At 38.0% G+C, this 18,409-nt stretch overlaps 1 protein-coding gene across 5 annotated transcripts in view; it reads right to left on the minus strand.

The window, feature by feature from the left end:
- Positions 1 to 18,409, minus strand: part of LOC127647949 (serine/threonine-protein kinase TAO2-like) — a 36,776-nt gene that overhangs the window by 15,468 nt on the left and 2,899 nt on the right. For 2 of the 5 annotated variants that reach the window (XM_052132480.1, XM_052132478.1), the window contains exons 2-10: positions 9,299 to 9,439; positions 9,100 to 9,171; positions 4,806 to 4,907; positions 4,680 to 4,725; positions 4,353 to 4,449; positions 4,078 to 4,191; positions 929 to 1,020; positions 520 to 613; positions 165 to 246 (exon numbers count right to left, since the gene is read on the minus strand). In XM_052132480.1, coding sequence (XP_051988440.1) covers positions 165 to 246; positions 520 to 613; positions 929 to 1,020; positions 4,078 to 4,191; positions 4,353 to 4,449; positions 4,680 to 4,725; positions 4,806 to 4,907; positions 9,100 to 9,171; positions 9,299 to 9,430 — 831 coding nt within the window. In that variant the 5' untranslated portion in view covers positions 9,431 to 9,439. Of the gene's footprint in view, positions 1 to 164; positions 247 to 519; positions 614 to 928; positions 1,021 to 4,077; positions 4,192 to 4,352; positions 4,450 to 4,679; positions 4,726 to 4,805; positions 4,939 to 8,684; positions 8,762 to 9,099; positions 9,172 to 9,298; positions 9,440 to 15,390; positions 15,522 to 18,409 lie in introns of those variants that run through there. The other 3 variants (XM_052132479.1, XM_052132483.1, XM_052132482.1) reach the window with 3 other exon arrangements.

Here is an 18,409-nt window from a genome sequence, read left to right on the forward strand (position 1 = left end):
GGGGATCAAGGGTAAATATGAACCACAGAGTTTGATGGACAGAATATCAAGCGTGTGCCAAGAGGAATGAGGTAGAATTAGGACCGTCACAAATGTTAAGGAGAGAATGTGTGAATAAGTGAATAGAGCTGGTGCTTTTGTATGCGTTTGTGTTTATGTCTTACATTGAGCAGCACATCTGAGGTAGGCCTGTCCTGAGGGATCTTTTGAAGACAAGAGTCCACAAAGTTACGGAAGTAGTCCGACCTGCATTTAAAAGAGAGGACGAGGATGTTAGATATACACAATGTATAGACATACAGAAAATGTCACTTCAAGAAAAACAAATTAAAAGCAAGTATTTCAAATGAAACATAAAACTAAGAAAACTATTAACTCAATAGAAAAAAATAGGAGAGCAAGAAAGACATTCAAGAAAGTTGGGCAAAACTTACATAGCTGAAAGAAGACCAAAAATGGTCTTCATATCGCAAAAATAAACAAACAAAATAAAAAAACTATCTAGACCAAACTTCTCACCAGTGGTTTGATGCCAGGACAGGGCTTTCATTTTGCGCAATGTGATATAAGGCACTCATAGCATTCATATTGAACAAGGGAGGCTTCCTTTCAGCTAGAGAGAAAAAGACAAAGAAAGAGAACTATAAAACCAAAGCACACAGACATAAAAGAATTCAATCAGAAAGGCTGAGTGACAGCAAAAGGTCTAAAATTGTATACAAAATTTAATAAAATAAACAAACTACAGGCATAGATGAAAACACCGGGAGGGTGAGAACATCAGAAAGACAGGGTGAGATGGAGTGAAGTTACAACCCAAAGCAGCTTAGACACTAAAACCTAAATCCATTTCCCTAGCAAGAAACATAGACACAAAACAGACTCACTCGCAAGCACTGAAACGTGCTGGCCAAAATGCATCACAAACCTAGTTCTATGCAGGTGATGCCCAGAGACCAGACGTCCACCTTTCCCTCGTATTGCCCCTCGTCCATGGCTAGGATCACTTCTGGGGCCATCCTGTACACAAGGGTTGAAGGTGTCAATGATACGCATACAATTTAGTTCTTACTTGAAATAAAGTACACATTTTCTAATGTACACAATGCAAAGCTTCCTACCCATCCTACCTCATTTCTAGAAACTAAGCTACAAAATCAGTTCACGGTAAGGCTGGGCAGTAAGATGGTACAGAATACAATGTGTTAACCGCAACTTGTCACAATAATATAGAAGTTAACTACTATGCAAACACAGGTTTGCAACTCTCAGATACTTTCAAACGGTTTCAAATCATCATCCAGTCAGAAATTAGTGTTTAGGGATTTATCAAAATCCCAAAATGGAGACCAAACTTTCTAACACTATCTCCTCCTAAGGCTTTCAAGCTACACCTACCAAACTCTGCAAAGACCTATATAGACTGTTCTGGAATAGTGTCCCATGTCTTTTCTAATTGATCTGACTTGTTGACTGAAAGTTCAAATGGGCCATTGGAATGCTCATTAATTCAAACTCTGTCAAAAAATCAAATGTAAACAAACCCACAAAAGGTCTTTAATCTGCTTTAAGTTGCTCTCTGTATCTCTATCTCTCTCTTTCCTCCCCCTGTGTGATAGTCTGTCTGACATCTATCTATCTAGCTAGCTAGCTAGCTGTTTGTCTTTCTGTTACGGCTGTGTATCAATCAAAATTCTTAATTATAAAACATGTTTAAACTTTCAGAAAAGGCTTTTAAGACTTATAATTTCAGAAATCAGCATGTACTCTGACACACTGGTGACCAAGGAGCTTGTGGTGGACTTCAGGAGAAAAGACAGAGAACACAGCCCCATCACCATCAATGGAGCACCGGTGAAGAGAATCAGCAGCTTAAGTTCCTCAGTGTCCATATCACTGAGGAACTCACATGGTCCAACCACACTAAGGTTGTTGTGAAGAAGGCTCACCAGCGCCTCTTTTTTCTGAGATGGCTGAGGAAGTTTGGAATGAACAACCACCTCCTCACACTGTTCTACACCAGTACTGCAGAGAGCATCCTGACTGGCTGCATCACTGCCTGGTTTGGCAACAGCACCACCCTCAACCGCAAAGCCCTGCAAAGGGTGGTGCGAACTGCCAGACACATAATCATAGGTGAGCTTCCCTCCCTCCAGGACATATATACCAGGCAATATGTGAAAAAAGCTCAGAGGATCATCAGAGACTCAAGCCAACCGAGACTGCTGCTACCATGAAGTCGCTGCTACCATTAGACAGGCGGTAATCGCAGCATCAGGACCTGCACCAGCTGACTTCATGACAGCTTCTTCCCCCAAACAATCAGACTTTTGAACTCTTGATCCCTCACGACATATATAAACACTGCACTTTATTAGCCTCAGACTGGACTCACATTTGATACTTGTCTTAATAACACACTGTCAACTAACTATCAATCGACAGCTGAATGTTAACACAACAATTCATATTTTTTCCACCGATTACATGAGGGTTACAGTGTATTTTTATTGTATAGTCTTCCTATTTTGTGTATACTGTATATTATTAGGTGTATATTGTGCTGTGTAACAAGATGTGTAAACTGTGCTGTGTAAATCAGATGTTTATTGTAATTGTCATACTGCTATGTTGCTTGGAATTGCACCCATGACTTTCACCCACTGTTGCACTTGTGTATATGGTTGAGTGACAATAAAGGGATTTGATGTATGCATTTTTAAACTATTTTATAAATATATATTATTTACTGTATACAGAGCTCATACAGATGATTCAAAGTGAAATTCTTTTGAAGCACATTTTTATTTGGTTTCAAGGATTATGCAAGAGTAGTTATTCATCAAACTAATTTCACTTATTATATTTATTAGTTTAATCTTTTTATAAAATACCACTTTTACAAGACAACTTATAAGTGTGCAGATTTAAAATGCACTTTGCATACTGAAAATGGTTAATAATGGGAACCTTTAAAAGTAGTTAATATGACTCATATATATTTTTCATACGGAGCCATACAACAGCTTTATGTGAGGAACTGACCACCAGCGGAATAATGCCTGTTAGAGAACCGTTAACAGAACCGAAAATTATGCAATTCCTCTGGCATTTAAATTTTTTTTGGAATCGGTTCTGAACAGAAGCATACAACACACACAAAGAGGTATGCAATAACATATTCATGAAATAAATTCTTTATTTTCTATAATTCATGACAAAGTGTCGAGAGCGAGAAGCGGAATGTGGTGTTTGGCTGTAGCATTGGGGGTATGTCTTTCTGTAACAGGATTATTTATATCTGTGATTTTCCGAAAATAAGTTTAAATTATTTAATGATTTTCTAAACGTATTTTAAGCTTTTTTTTTTTTTTTTTTAACAATTCACACATTTTTTAAGCACCTCTTGGTAAAAAATGGCTATTTTTAAGGTTTTCAAGGTCTTTTTCAAGTACTTCAAGCACCTTGTATGAACCCTGTATAAAAGTAAAATAATAATCTCTATTATTCTGCGTAGCCCTGGGTCTAATTGGGTCGGTCCTCCCTTGGCTACGCCACTGCACCAATCTAGTTTTATAACAGTATTTTTCAGTCTTTTCCTTTCAACTTGGGTAATACATATAGCAATGTGAAATGGCATTAATTAATTTGCTACAAATATTACCTTCTGGTTTGCGTCCAACAAGTTTACAAGTTTATTGTCTTTTGATACTTAGAGGGATATACAATGACTCATACCATGATGTAAGATTTTGTTCATACCACCATCAACCATGAGCACATTAACATATTTCTGTGCACATTTTACACACATGAATATTTATTCACAATTCAGTATGTTCAGTAAGGCAGTTCACATGTGAAGCGTTAATCATTTACATATAGAAGCCTTAAAGGTACAGCAGTAAACACAACCTGCTTAATTTTAATCATCAGAGAGGACAGAAAATGGGTAGAACTGTATGACTATACCTGTATATTTTTGGTGCCTTGACAAGCATTATAAGTAGACTTCAGGTAAAAAACTAAAACAAATGTTACACAAGTCAAGATATGCCCAATTATTAGTTGTCTTACCAGTACGGTGTGCCCACAAAAGAGTTGGCAGGAGAAACAATTGAGGCAGAGCCGAAATCTCCAAGCTTCACCTGACCAGGCTCAGTTAGCAGAATATTACCTGCCTTCACATCTCTGGAAAAAGAAAAAGAATGTGATTTTTTCAACACTGAATAAACAATTAATTAAATTTAATTGATATGAAATGACAGAAGAAAAGCCAGAGAACTTTCTGAAGTCAAGCAGTAAGATAGGTAAGATGGGTATAAAAAGAGAGGCCATGGCAGTGGTCTCACCTGTGTATCATATTATGAGAGTGAAGGTAGGCGAGGCCCTGAAGTGCACCATGGGTAATAGCAGCTATTTCCACCTCCTGCAGAGGCTTCTTATGCACTGTGGGTTAAATAAATACAATTTTCACCATGGGAAAATAACATAATACTGAAATCAGATCAGGACGATATTTACACAAAAACTGCATGTTTCTTTATCAATTGATGACAGTGGTTGCACACAAAAAAACATGCACAACAGATATGAATGGAAACCTCTGAAGTCAGACAGGGCAGCTGAAGGAAAGATTTGGAAACAATTGAAGATGTGAAAAGGGGTAGATCACTCACCCTCTAAAAGATCAGAGGCTGATCCTAAACAGTATTCCATCACCAGCTAATAGGAAAGATAGAGACATATTAGCACACATCAGACAAACACATTACTCACACATACATATATGCAGACACACTTACCCATGCTGTGTGCTCTCTGAGGTAGCACCCTTTATATTCAATGGTATTGGGGTGCCTGAGCTTCTGTAAGAACTTCACCTCCTTAATGATGTCCTGCCATTTCTGCATGCCAAGACAGAGAACACACCATACGCTATATAAAAAGATCAGCATGTGAACAGTCCTCATTAATACACTGAATGTAATAAAATGATGTGCCTTTAGTTAGTTAAAGATTTAATATAACAGACTATTACCAAAATAATATTGCATTAATCAATCCATAAACCATTTCTTTTTTATTTATTTGGAAGCAAAAATAACTACATTGTGATGTATACTATTGCTGTGATATAAAATGACTCACATTGTAATATAAGACTTTGGCTATACTGCCCACCTTTAGTTATCAAGTTTGATTCAATTGTTAGGTTTAGGGGTGCAACGATCAATTGGCCGATCAAAATGGGCTGATCTTCGACGTAAATCTGTAATTGGTTGATTGTGCCAAGAGATTCAGGGTCGATCTTTTTTTTATTATTAAAGAGGAACTATTATGCTTTTTGGGATTTTAACTTTCCTTTAGTGTGTAACATACCTCTTTGTGCATTTAAAAAGTCTGCAAATTTACCAAGTCCTTTAGTTATTCCCTCCCATAGACAACAATTCTCAAGGACTACACGAAACGGATTGTAGGCTGGATTGTAGTCCAGCCATTTCTTCCTTAAAGTATCTGTCACTATGTAACACATTTGCATAATGCCCAACTAAGGGCTATTTTGGCCCATCCTCAAACAAACTTAGTTATAGCCGAGGCCAGGATGAGTTGGGTTAGTGTTGTCGCCATGTCGGGAAGATACTGTTTTCTTCACTGCGAAGGCAAAACCTCGTTGGACTTCCAAATGCAGACGAATTGAATTATTTTTACCATTATTCCTCAGCAGTAAATCCACAACCAATGTCGGATTTTCAAGTCGGTTACCCATGAAAGATGGTGCAGATGCCATTTTGTTGGGACAATCAGGTGCTTCAGGATCACAACCTGTAAGTATGCTTGATTATTTGTGGATCTGTTACCAAGAGTTGAAATGTGGAGTTTTGTGTTGTAACTACAGTGTACACCAGTGCACAGCTGCAGGCCTCTGCTAACCTGCTAGCTAATGTTATTGTGTTGAAATAGATTTGCTAATCAGCTGCGGGCCCACTTTTACCAACAATTGTGTAGAATTATGCAGATTGATTGTCGTTCTTACTATCAAGAATAGTGATCAAGTGTGGACATGGATTTTTTTTTTTTTACAAACTGTAATTTTACATCTGCAGACAGACACAGTGGGTGTGGCGTCAAACCTCGGAGAGGCATTTATTAATAATAATATACACGTTATAAATGGGGAAAAAAGTCTGCCATCCTCATCCTGGATGTGTCCAAGGAATGGCCCAGGCTTGCGCAGGGTCCGATGGCCGCACGCGTTTCCCTCCTGGGTCTGTGGCACGTGGGCCTTGAAGGCCTGTCTTCCCAGGCAGGTGAGAGAGGAAGGTGGCCCGGCACTATAGCCCATCGGCAGCAACACGTGCTATCATCCCCCACGATGCTGGTAATTTGCGCTGGGGATCAGAGAAACGGGTCCGGCGACGCAGTCTAACTCGGCAGCTATGCTGCCCAAACTAAGTTTATTAATTATGTGCCTCTTCTCTCTCCTGCCCACTGCTGTCGTGAGCCTGGCTGAAGGTGACCCTCAGAGGTGAGGTGTCGATGGCAAGAGGGAGGGGCCGGTCATTCAACCACAACTGCTACCCTAATGAATAAGCGTTTAAACAGCCCTCGAAACTGCAGCCACAGGAGGGCGAGTTATTGGCAAATTTATCTGTGTTGTTTTAAAAATGTGTATGAATTACATGTGTTTGAACAATAAGGTGCCTATTTTAAAGAGTTATTCTGGTTGTAATTCTGACTCACTGTACAGTAAGACACGAAGGACAAAGATTATTTTTTTTATTATTTTTTGTTTATTCAAAAATACACAGGGGAAAAACACAACATATACACACTGAATCAACATTTAACCTACACTAATCTCCCTCCCCAATCACCAACCCCACCCTGACCCCCAACGAACACCCCTGTGGTCACATACAATAATGCACACACAAAAACAAACAAACAACAACAAAACAAATATATAATAAACATACATAATAAAACTAAACTTCTCTCTTCCCATTCCCTCCCAGAGAGACCCCCAAAAATGCTAAATAATTACCCCATTTCCTAACAAACAAGTCCCCAAACCCCAGCCTTCTACTTGCAACCTCCTCGAAAGCTGGCACCCTCCCCCATCTCTGCATACCACTATAATGGTCAGAACCCAATTTTTTATACGATTATCCCCACATTTTTTACCACCCCATCACCCAAAATACAGAGTCTGGGGAAAAGTAAAATTGAGAAAATTGGGCTCCTCCAAGGTTATCTCAGAATCAAGATAATTTTTTTGCTCTTTCCCCCACTCTTTAGAGTGAATGGAGAATTTAGTCTCCATGGCAGTGATCGATCGACGTATTACAGCAATATCCTCAAAGTCAGAAACTACCTTCGCCAGCATTGCCGACATGCTCGACAGTTAACGCCGAATCTATCCCACCGCACCGCCCAAATGGAGTACCCAGTCTGTGGCACTGTCAGGGGTATCAGCATGAGCACGTAAGTGTTTTTTTATGTCTCCAGAGGATTTTGAATTCTTTGACATTGTCTTAAAAGAACAGTAATAAAACAGAGAGCCGTTCACACGTCCGACCCTTGCATGGTACAACGCGACTCGAGGACAAAGATACTTTAAACATGCAAAAACGAAAAAATAAAGATGCAAATACAAATCTGAGTATGTGATGTTATGTGTTATGCGAGATATAGAGAGAGTTAGTGATTACGTGTGCTTTCAGTTTCACTTTCCAACATGCGCACGCTCTCCTCTCCAGGTGCTCTCAATCTCTCATCAGTCACTCATCCAAGCGCTATTTTGTGAGAATGCTGATTTCAATCAAAGATATATGTTTGTCACAAAACCACTAATAACAGTTTAGTCTTCAATAACGGGACCACGTTTTCATGCAGTTGCTTAATACTTAGTGATTTGTTACAACAAAATGGCAAAGACTGTAAACAAATCCTGGATCTCACTAAAGCAGTTTTGGAGCTTGTAATGTATATACATCGCAGCATTGTGTTTTTAATGTATCTCTGTTGTGTGTAATGCTCTTATGGTGTTTACTGGTTGCCAGTATGTCAGAATGATATTTGATGGTGACAACAGAACTATTCATTAGTTTTCAATTCAAATAAATGTTAGAATTTCAAAATTAAAATTAAATTGAATGGAATTTGTGGGGACAAAACATAACTGCAGCATATAACTTGTAAAAGTGTAGCAAAGGGCACTTTCAAAAGAAAAATCTGTGATCTATGACGGTATTGGCCGGTCTCAGTGTTAAAAAAAAATCTGTGATTGGGATTGGCCTCAAATTTCCAGAATGGTGCACCACTAGTTAGTTTAGATTTTAAAGCTCAATGATTTAATGATTCATTTGTACCATCACTCAAAATCTCAAGTTTAATTTCACGATACGATCTTGTATTGATTCTCTTAGCAGCGATCCGATGTTTGCTGATACCTTGAAATATGCCGCAATGCGATTTCAATTCAGGGGTCTGCGATTGATATTACGATATTATGTGCCTATTTACCAAAAATAATTACATTTATTATCTCAAAAAGCAACCAAAATATAATTTGAATATTTTATTGAGCTCTCTGAAAAGTGCAAATCCAGTTTCCACATTGGGACTGATAAAATAAAATATAGTTACCAAAATAAAATATAGAAAAATAAATTACATACATGTGATGATCAATCGTTTGATGACAGCTCACTGCCTTGTGGACTGAGGTAAACACTACAGTGACCATTTGTCATCTCTACAAAAATCAAGGAAGCCTTTCAATCCAAAATACATAACCATGACAGGAGAATGTGCCATGATATTTTATCTTGGCTACTTTTTCCCCAGTTGTATTGAAAAATTCTGTTACAGTTTACTGTGATAAATGTTAGTAGGGTACTAATGAGATGTAAAAAGTCTTGTAATTGATGCTGGTGTGGACACCCCTAAACGATAAATATACACTGAATATCGTAGCAAGGGTGAATAATACCAAGATTAATGTTTTAGCCATACTGCCCAACCTTAATCACCAGCTGTATAATATGAGATTAAAGCTGTGTTTTAGTGTTTTGAAAGAATGTTGATGCTGACCTCATTGGATTGTTTGCCACTGAATGACATCTTTTTGATGGCCACCACTTCGTTGGAACGCACGTCATGAGCCTGAGAGAAACATACAGTTAGCACTTACATGCACAAACAAAGACAACAACATAATGCACAGGATCTTATGGATCTATGGATAAAAGAACAGATCTCTTCCAGAAAACTCAAGTCTTGGCTCACTTACAAAGTACACGGCTCCAAAGCTGCCATGACCGATCTCTCGGAGATCAGTAAAGAGCTTCTCGGGATCATCTCTGTAGAAGAGATCAGCAACCTCAGAGTCCTTCAGGGTCCCAGTACGCACACTAGCGGGCATGACTGGCTTCTGAGACAGACAGAAAGAGAACCATTACTCTACATGTGCTCTGTCGAAGTGATCCAGTTATATCTTGTTCATCTGCATCATCACTAAAACACAAAGCAAGTAAAAAGGTATTGAGCGATTGAACATCTCAACATCAATCGCTTCAATGAGAGGTGAGTTCCCAGCTATCTAGTTTTGCCATGTAACATCGTATAACATGCACCCTTAATAAAGTCATAATTTTGTTAATTCAGTTTGGTGATAAGCTATAGTGATACAGAAACTACACACTTTACCTTTTTTTTTTAAAAACTGTGATGCTGGCGTCTTCTCTGCCAGTCATTAGTTCTAATGTGCAAATGTACAGCTGTTTTGACCCAAATAAAAACATGTGAGAAAAAAAATAAAATAACAGGACTGCATGGAGGAGGGTGGAATTAAATTTGGGTTCAGACCAACAAATCAAACCTAGTGTGAAAACATTCTGACACTCAAAGATTGCAAACGCCTCTCATCTCTTCTCTAGTTAGACTGATTCTCCACAATCTAGCATCTGCAACACACTAAAAAAGAACCAGAAATATGTGACCCAATTAGAAGTTGTCAGAATCTGCTCTGGTTGGACGTGAGAGCGCGATCATCGGCCAAAACAATGAAGTAACATACAAAGAGACTGAACGTTATTCATCGGCATCATGCTGACAGATGAGGTAGCATGATTAAAATTATACAGTTATGATTGTTTTACTACAAACTTGAGACTTTTTTGTTACGTTGCACTATTGTATGTTTTGTAGTGCCAGACATTTATATCAGTATATCTCCGATATATCGGTATCGGCGTATATGTTTACGGATATGAAAACTTTTTTCAGAACATATAATACAGAAAACAATGCTTTAGAATTGATGTCATTGCATAGTTTGTCCAGCAGAGCGCGCTCCGTCTCCATTATTTACAGAGCTGACTCTGAGCTGACGGTGGCTCTGCAGACAAGGTGATGTTAAGCGGTGTCTTCTCGTTAAGTTGCTAACAAGCTTGTGAAATACATTCTAGGAAAGTTAGCAATGACCCCATCATTTTCCCTTTTCAATATAACTAATACAAAGTTAACCCTGTCCCTGACAACCATGTCACTCATGTCTGTTTGCTGTAAGCCAGCTATAGTTTGTCAGTGCAGTAAATAATGAAGCAGATTGAAAGGTAAACATCAGAGCACCTTTTTGCAGCTCAGTAGACAACAGTGCGGTGGTGGATTGTGTCTGTTGATTTCACGCTACACTGTTACCTAGTTGGTGAGACGCAATGCTGGTCCATATTTTACTCTCCGTGGCAACGTGCTTATAGCTAACTAGCTAACCACGTAGCTACTTTCATTAATTGTCAGCTGAGTGGAAGCTAATGTGCAAACATGTATTCATCAAACTGTTTTGTTCAGGATTCACAGTTTGGTACCCCCTTCAATTGAACAATTCCAGTTGTTGCATTTATAAAATTTTATATTTACAAGTCTGGTTTTCCACAGTTGAAAGTTTCCCTTGAACTTGATTAGCAGAATACGGTGTAACACTTATGCTGTTAAATTGAATGGTGTTGCCATGGCAATGCGATAAATTAATAAAATAAAAAAAAATGGAACAAGGAAACGACTCATATCTTCTAAGTGCAGAAAATTAAAAACATCAAAATTGAACCAAATGTTTGTCCTTGCAGGCTGATCACATTGATGTGACTATTGTGGGTCACGGTCATAGCGCAACCACCTGGCGGAAGGAAGTGTGTCACTTTTAACAGACGTTGATAGATCCATTTTATGTTAATCTGAATTGCTTAAAACATTTTTTAATAATGTCAAGACATTACAGATTTAATATTCTTAAGGGATTATTGATATCGTAAATACTGTTTCCATGGCAATGCATTAAATGTCATCATTCTTTTTTGTGCATATTCACGTTTTGAGGTATTTAGCAAGCCTGATTTTTAAAGATTATTGTTAAAAAAACAAAAGTCTTAATTTTTATATAAATAAAATATAATAAAAATATCAACTGAAATATAAAAATAATAAAAAACTATTTTATATTGAGTATATGTAATCAGTGGCAATTACAAGAAATGCCCAATAGAGGGCATCCAAGCTCTATGAATAATTCAAAAATTAAAAGGAGATTTTTGGTGTCCTGTCTAAGGGATCCCTGTTTCGTACGGTATGTATAGACCCTTTTAGTGGCGATGTCACTACGTCACAGCATTAGCTGGAGGCAAAACTAAGGGAAATCTGGAGGTGGCCAATACAAACCAGCACAGAGTCGGCTACATAAGGAGCTCAAAATGTCATCTTGTTGTGTTGTTGGGTGCCAGAATCGACGGAGGACAGGCTCCAATTTGAAATATTATCGCATACCTGCCGCCACTTCAGCACACACTTCATCTCAGGTAAGGTTAAATAAACTATTGTCTTTTGTTGTTAGGGATCATTGTTTGGTTACGTGTCTAAAGAGTTATTATGTATGCCAATTTAATCAGAAATTGGGGAACAAGTTAAGTGTTTTCTTAAGTAAAGCTAACTGTGTGTAACTACATTCTTCAAGTTAACTTTATTTCTCATTTCATGTTAAACATCTCCAGTTCTTGAGTTGGAGTTTCTGTTTCTGATCCGTTTCCGTTTTGATGTACCGATCCGGTGATGGAATGAGTTATGAATTTATTTGTTTTTGGCTGTTATCAATGTCGTTAAGTGTCAGCAGTTTTTCTATAGCTTGCACTCTTTTCCAGGAAATAGAAAAGGGAAACATGTCCCCCATTGTTATTGCCTTCTCAGCTGTATTGTTTTAGTATGTAGAGCATGTGTTTTGTCTTTATCTCTCTCTCGCTCTCTCTCTTAACACTCTGGGGTCGACGGACGCGTTAGCGTGTCCTGCTGGATATTTTCCTCATAACAGCGGAAACCACTTAAAATACTCTGTCATTTGGGGCATAAAGACAGGTGTAAAACATCATGAGAAACTATAAAGGGTCTACTTTTATTTGTGTACACTCACAATAACAACAAAACCTTGTGCTTTTGTAAAATAAAGAAAATAAAAAGGGTGAACTTTAACTGTCTCTGCAAGCATCTTTCAGAAACACGTCACAAAAATTAACTGAAACTCAGCGAATACTAATCACACAAACATGAAACATACAGTGCATCTGGAAATATTCACAGCGCTTCATTTTTTCCACATTTTGTTAAGTTACAGACTTATTCCTAAATGGATTAAATTAATTATTTTCCTCAAAATTCTACAAACAATACCCCATAATGACAACGTGAAAGAAGTTTGTTTGAAATCTTTGTTTTTTTTCCTTCTATTTTCTACACATTGGTAATAGCTGCTAAGACACTTGGAAAAGAGCGAGGACAGTGCTAGGAGAGTGCACTCTGTGTCTTGTGCGTGCACGCGACTGTGCCTTGGCACGTCTAGTATATTATACGCTCACGTATCTTTGCGAACTAAATAGAATCGCGCTCACTCCTCGGTCAGAATACTTTGTTCGCTCAGTGTAATTGTTGTGCTCTCATTTGTTGTTTTCTTGCACTGATATTATAAATGCAGCACTTGCCCAATCGGGCAAGTGACCGTTCTAGCAACTGGCCTGAAGCTCTCTCACACTGTCCCCGGGCCACTGGGCAGTCCTTATTGTCGAGCCCAAAGTGTTTTGTTTTTTTTGTAAAGAAATTCATACTTTTATTCATTAAGGATGCATTATATTGATCAAAAGTGAGAGTGAAGACATTTATAATGTTACAAAAGTTTTCTATTTCAGATAAATGCTGTTTATCTGAAAAATTTAATTCTATTCATCAAAGAATCCTGACATTTTTTGTATATATTGTGTATATGCCATATAACAGACATTACATTGTATTCTGTTCCCAAGGGAGGGGTCCTTGTTCAATATTCATGATCATTCACGTCTCCTTGCATATGGCCTAACACTAAAAGTGTCTTACAAAAGTTAAATGACTATATTGTTTTGAATGAATGAGTGATCAGGATGGTTTTCACATCATTTTGTAGCAAAAACTAGGCTACAAGATCCGGTTCTCAAACTTTTCATGCACAAATGTATGTATTATATGGCCTTATTTCAGTGACTTTGTTATATTTTTCCCAAAAAACACACATATAAATGTTATTTTCTCATAAATACAAACATGTACGTAGACGTTGCTCACATATTATTGTAGCCATTAATATGTTTTTAAGCAACTGAAAAAAGCACAAATGTCAAGGCATGTCAAAACTTCATGTTAAAGCAATCAGTTGGCAAACACTTTTAAATTACAGTTAAAAATTGATATAGAGATTCTCTGAATAGTGATTCATGAGACTGTCACCACATTTAGACATTATGCTAAGACATCGAATATGCTAAATTGCACACAGATTTTTAAATATTGAATGGTGTTGACATAGCGATTCACTAAATTATTGGCAAAAATAAGGAAAAAGCAAGTGTCTTGTATCTTCTGCCTGCATGGTGTGATTTAGATCAAAATAGAGTTGTATGTTTTTTCTTGGGGGTTAATCACATGGATGTGGCTATGGGTCACAGTCATAGCGCCACTAACTGGCAGTAGAAGTGTGGCACTTACAACAGACTTTGAAGTAGTCCTCTTACTTTTACCAAAATTGCTTCAAAATTGTTTAGACACTGCTAATGGAAAAATTTGAAAGGATGCGTGATAGCTTTAATAGTGATGTAATGGCAGTGGATTAAATTACATGAAGTTGTTGTCAAACTGGAATGGTGGCATATATCTATTACACATTGTATGTTTAGGTTCCAATTTAATAAATTTGAGGTAATGCTGTGTCCATCATGCTTTGTTTTCCTGAGTGGAAATGGACCAATGGTGATTGGGCCCGTCATCGCTGCTTGCAGCTATATTTTCTCAAGTGTTAATTTCTAGAATTTGTTGACAATGAATAATAATAATGTCAAATATTGATAAAAATATTTAAGAAAGCAGCTTTCTGAGTTCCTATGCATAGTCATATCGGTTCAAAATAGGTGATTTTCACCTGTTCTGTTTCTGACCGAGCTCGCTGCACCACACGCAACAAACCCAGTGCAAGAGTCATGGCCAAATGACTCTTTTGAACCAGATCTTTTTCATGAATCACAAAAAAAAAAAAAAACCTGAGGGTTTGAACAGAGCTCAAGTTAGCAGTTTGAATCAGACTCACTTTCTCAGCGAATCAGCCATCAGTGTCCTCACATCTGGGAGTGCAGACATTTCAAATTAAGAGTCCCAAGTGTATTTCGGGCTTCTTTGTAATTAAAAGTCCTGTATTGTGTACCACTTTTTTCTCCTGTTAATTATTGATTGGGATTGAAGTAGTTAGAAGTGTATAATTTATTAGTGATGCACTGAAATGAAAATTCTGGGCAGAAACCGAAAATTCAGGATGCACTTGGCCGAAAATAGAACATTTGTAAATAATTTTTTTTTTTTTTAAATAATTGTATTAATATTATACTTTTTAATTAATTTCATGAATTTAATTCATCTGAATTGAAAAACTACAACCCAATAAAATGATCACACTTTTATTGAAAGTAACGCACCAAAATTGGACAGAAAATATATTAAAACATTATTAAATATATTATTCTTTATTTATTCAGTTCTTCAACATTCAAATTTAACAGATTTTTTTTTTTTACCAACTATCCAAATAATTTAACGTTCTAGAAAACTACAATGACATGCAAAACAGCAGTCAAGTAATGAACTTAGCAGCTCTAGTATAGCATCTTGCAAAAACAAAAAGTTGAAATATGCTACACAGTGATTTAATGAAAACAACAGGCAAAACACAGAATGGCAGAGGGGCTCTATTCTGTTTATGTAAACGTATTTCCACTTTAATATAAAATTATTGTGCAAAACAGCAGTGATAGAACTAAAACCAACCTCAAACTGTAAATGACAGATGTAGCCTCAAGTGAAGAACAAAGTTTTTGGATAACATAACGTGCGAGTAAGGGCAGCCGGTGGACTTTCTGGTGCCCCCCTAGTGAGTTGGTGCCCTACGCAGACTGCGTAGTATGCATATAGGGAGCGGTGGTATTGCTTTGAAGTATTTCCACAACGCTGACATAGGCATTCGCTTGGTAGTGCCGTGATAATGGCTAGATCGATCAAGAGTGAAACCTGAGCAATGAGGGGCGGGGAGGCATATATTTTCGGCCATTTTTCTCATTCGGCCAAAACAAAAAATTTCATTTTCATCCGAAAATGTTTTTTTTTTTTTTTATGTGAAAAACAACATTAAAATGACAACAATAAAGTGTGTGTGTGTAATATATATATATATATATACAGTGAGGAAAATAAGTATTTGAACACCCTGCTATTTTGCAAGTTCTCCCACTTAGAAATCATGGAGGGGTCTGAAATTGTCATCGTAGGTGCATGTCCACTGTGAGAGACATAATCTAAAAAAAAAAAATCCAGAAATCACAATATATGATTTTTTAACTATTTATTTGTATGATACAGCTGCAAATAAGTAGTTGAACACCTGTCTATCAGCTAGAATTCTGACCCTCAAAGACCTGTTAGTCCACCTCCATTTATTATCCTAAATTAGATGCACCTGTTTGAGGTCGTTAGCTGCATAAAGACACCTGTCCACCCCATACAATCAGTAAGAATCCAACTACTAACATGGCCAAGACCAAAGAGCTGTCCAAAGACACTAGAGACAAAATTGTACACCTCCACAAGGCTGGAAAGGGCTACGGGGAAATTGCCAAGCAGCTTGGTGAAAAAAGGTCCACTGTTGGAGCAATCATTAGAAAATGGAAGAAGCTAAACATGACTGTCAATCTCCCTCGGACTGGGGCTCCATGCAAGATCTCACCTCGTGGGGTCTCAATGATCCTAAGAAAGGTGAGAAATCAGCCCAGAACTACACGGGAGGAGCTGGTCAATGACCTGAAAAGAGCTGGGACCACCGCTTCCAAGGTTACTGTTGGTAATACACTAAGACGTCATGGTTTGAAATCATGCATGGCACGGAAGGTTCCCCTGCTTAAACCAGCACATGTCAAGGCCCGTCTTAAGTTTGCCAATGACCATTTGGATGATCCAGAGGAGTCATGGGAGAAAGTCATGTGGTCAGATGAGACCAAAATATAACTTTTTGGTCATAATTCCACTAACCGTGTTTGGAGGAAGAAGAATACCATCCCAAGAACACCATCCCTACTGTGAAGCATGGGGGTGGTAGCATCATGCTTTGGGGGTGTTTTTCTGCACATGGGACAGGGCTGACTGCACTGCATTAAGGAGAGGATGACAGGGGCCATGTATTGCGAGATTTTGGGGAACAACCTCCTTCCCTCAGTTAGAGCATTGAAGATGGGTCGAGGCTGGGTCTTCCAACATGACAATGACCTGAAGCACACAGCCAGGATAACCAAGGAGTGGCTCTGTAAGAAGCATATCAAGGTTCTGGGCGTGGCCTAGCCAGTCTCCAGACCTAAACCCAATAGAGAATCTTTGGAGGGAGCTCAAACTCCGTGTTTCTCAGCGACAGCCCAGAAACCTGACTGATCTAGAGAAGATCTGTGTGGAGGAGTGGGCCAAAATCCCTCCTGCAGTGTGTGCAAACGTTTGACCTCTGTAATTGCAAACAAAGGCTACTGTACCAAATATTAACATTGATTTTCTCAGGTGTTCAAATACTTATTTGCAGCTGTATCATACAAATAAATAGTTAAAAAATCATACATTGTGATTTCTGGATTTTTTTTTTAGATTATGTCTCTCACAGTGGACATGCACCTACGATGACAATTTCAGACCCCTCCATGATTTCTAAGTGGGAGAACTTGCAAAATAGCAGGGTGTTCAAATACTTATTTTCCTCACTCTATATATATATATATATATATATATATATATACACACACACTTTATTGCTGTTGTCATTTTAGTGTTGTTTTTCACATAAAATCGATCTTATCATGATGATATCATCAATGATGCTAAACGTTGCAAGGTGCAGACAGCGGGGGTGAGAGACGAGCATCTCCGTGTTAGAGTGCGCATCACCTGGCAGAACTTTAAATCTCTCCCGGTCTCGACTCCCGCTCAGATTGTGTCTGTTCCGCGACTGGTTGAAGCAGCTCTGACCGCACTGAGAATGACAGTTTTGGAGTTTGTGTTTATTTACCTGGCAAACTCCCATATAATATGAACTTGAATTAAGGATGCAATAAAGATATATCGCCAAGCTATGATCGGTGTTATTTTTTCTGGCCACCAGTTCAGTGACGGTCTGCTCGGCATCTATCTCCACGCTGAACACCGGAAACTGACTTGACCACACGTGCCACTCCCTAAATGGAGACTGACTGGTCATCTTTTTTATTAGCGGTGTAGAAAGTGGGCAAACAGCTCTCAGAGTGAATGGGCTGTCACGTCCACACATGCACTTATTTATTTAACATAATCGCAGCATTTTGCCGTCATATAATCGCACAGGCTGACATTGCGATTGCAATATGATTTATCGTGCAGCACTAATATGCATACATGAGAACAAGCTTTTGACACTAAGGACAATTAAGGGACTTGTACACAACTATTACACATGGTGCAAACATTCATAAGAAGACAACAAACTACTATATGCTTACTATATGTAATTATCTGTAATGTAGAATGTGAAGAGCAGTATTAATTAAATACAAAATATTTTATTTCTTATATTTTTAATTCTCATAATAAATTATGAAAGGGTGTGAACATTTTAGATAAATTAAAGGGTTATTGGCTGTCTTCCTTTTCTTTGGCTCTATCTTGTTTCTGAACAGCAATAGAAATCGAGCAATTCTGTGATCTGGCGACCAAAAACAGCCATTTGGCTCCTTAATGTTTCTGTTTAGCCTACATAATTTTTTTTAGTCTGGAGCCCTGATAA

This window comes from Xyrauchen texanus, chromosome 8, assembly GCF_025860055.1.
Source record: "Xyrauchen texanus isolate HMW12.3.18 chromosome 8, RBS_HiC_50CHRs, whole genome shotgun sequence".
NCBI lineage: Eukaryota > Metazoa > Chordata > Actinopteri > Cypriniformes > Catostomidae > Xyrauchen > Xyrauchen texanus.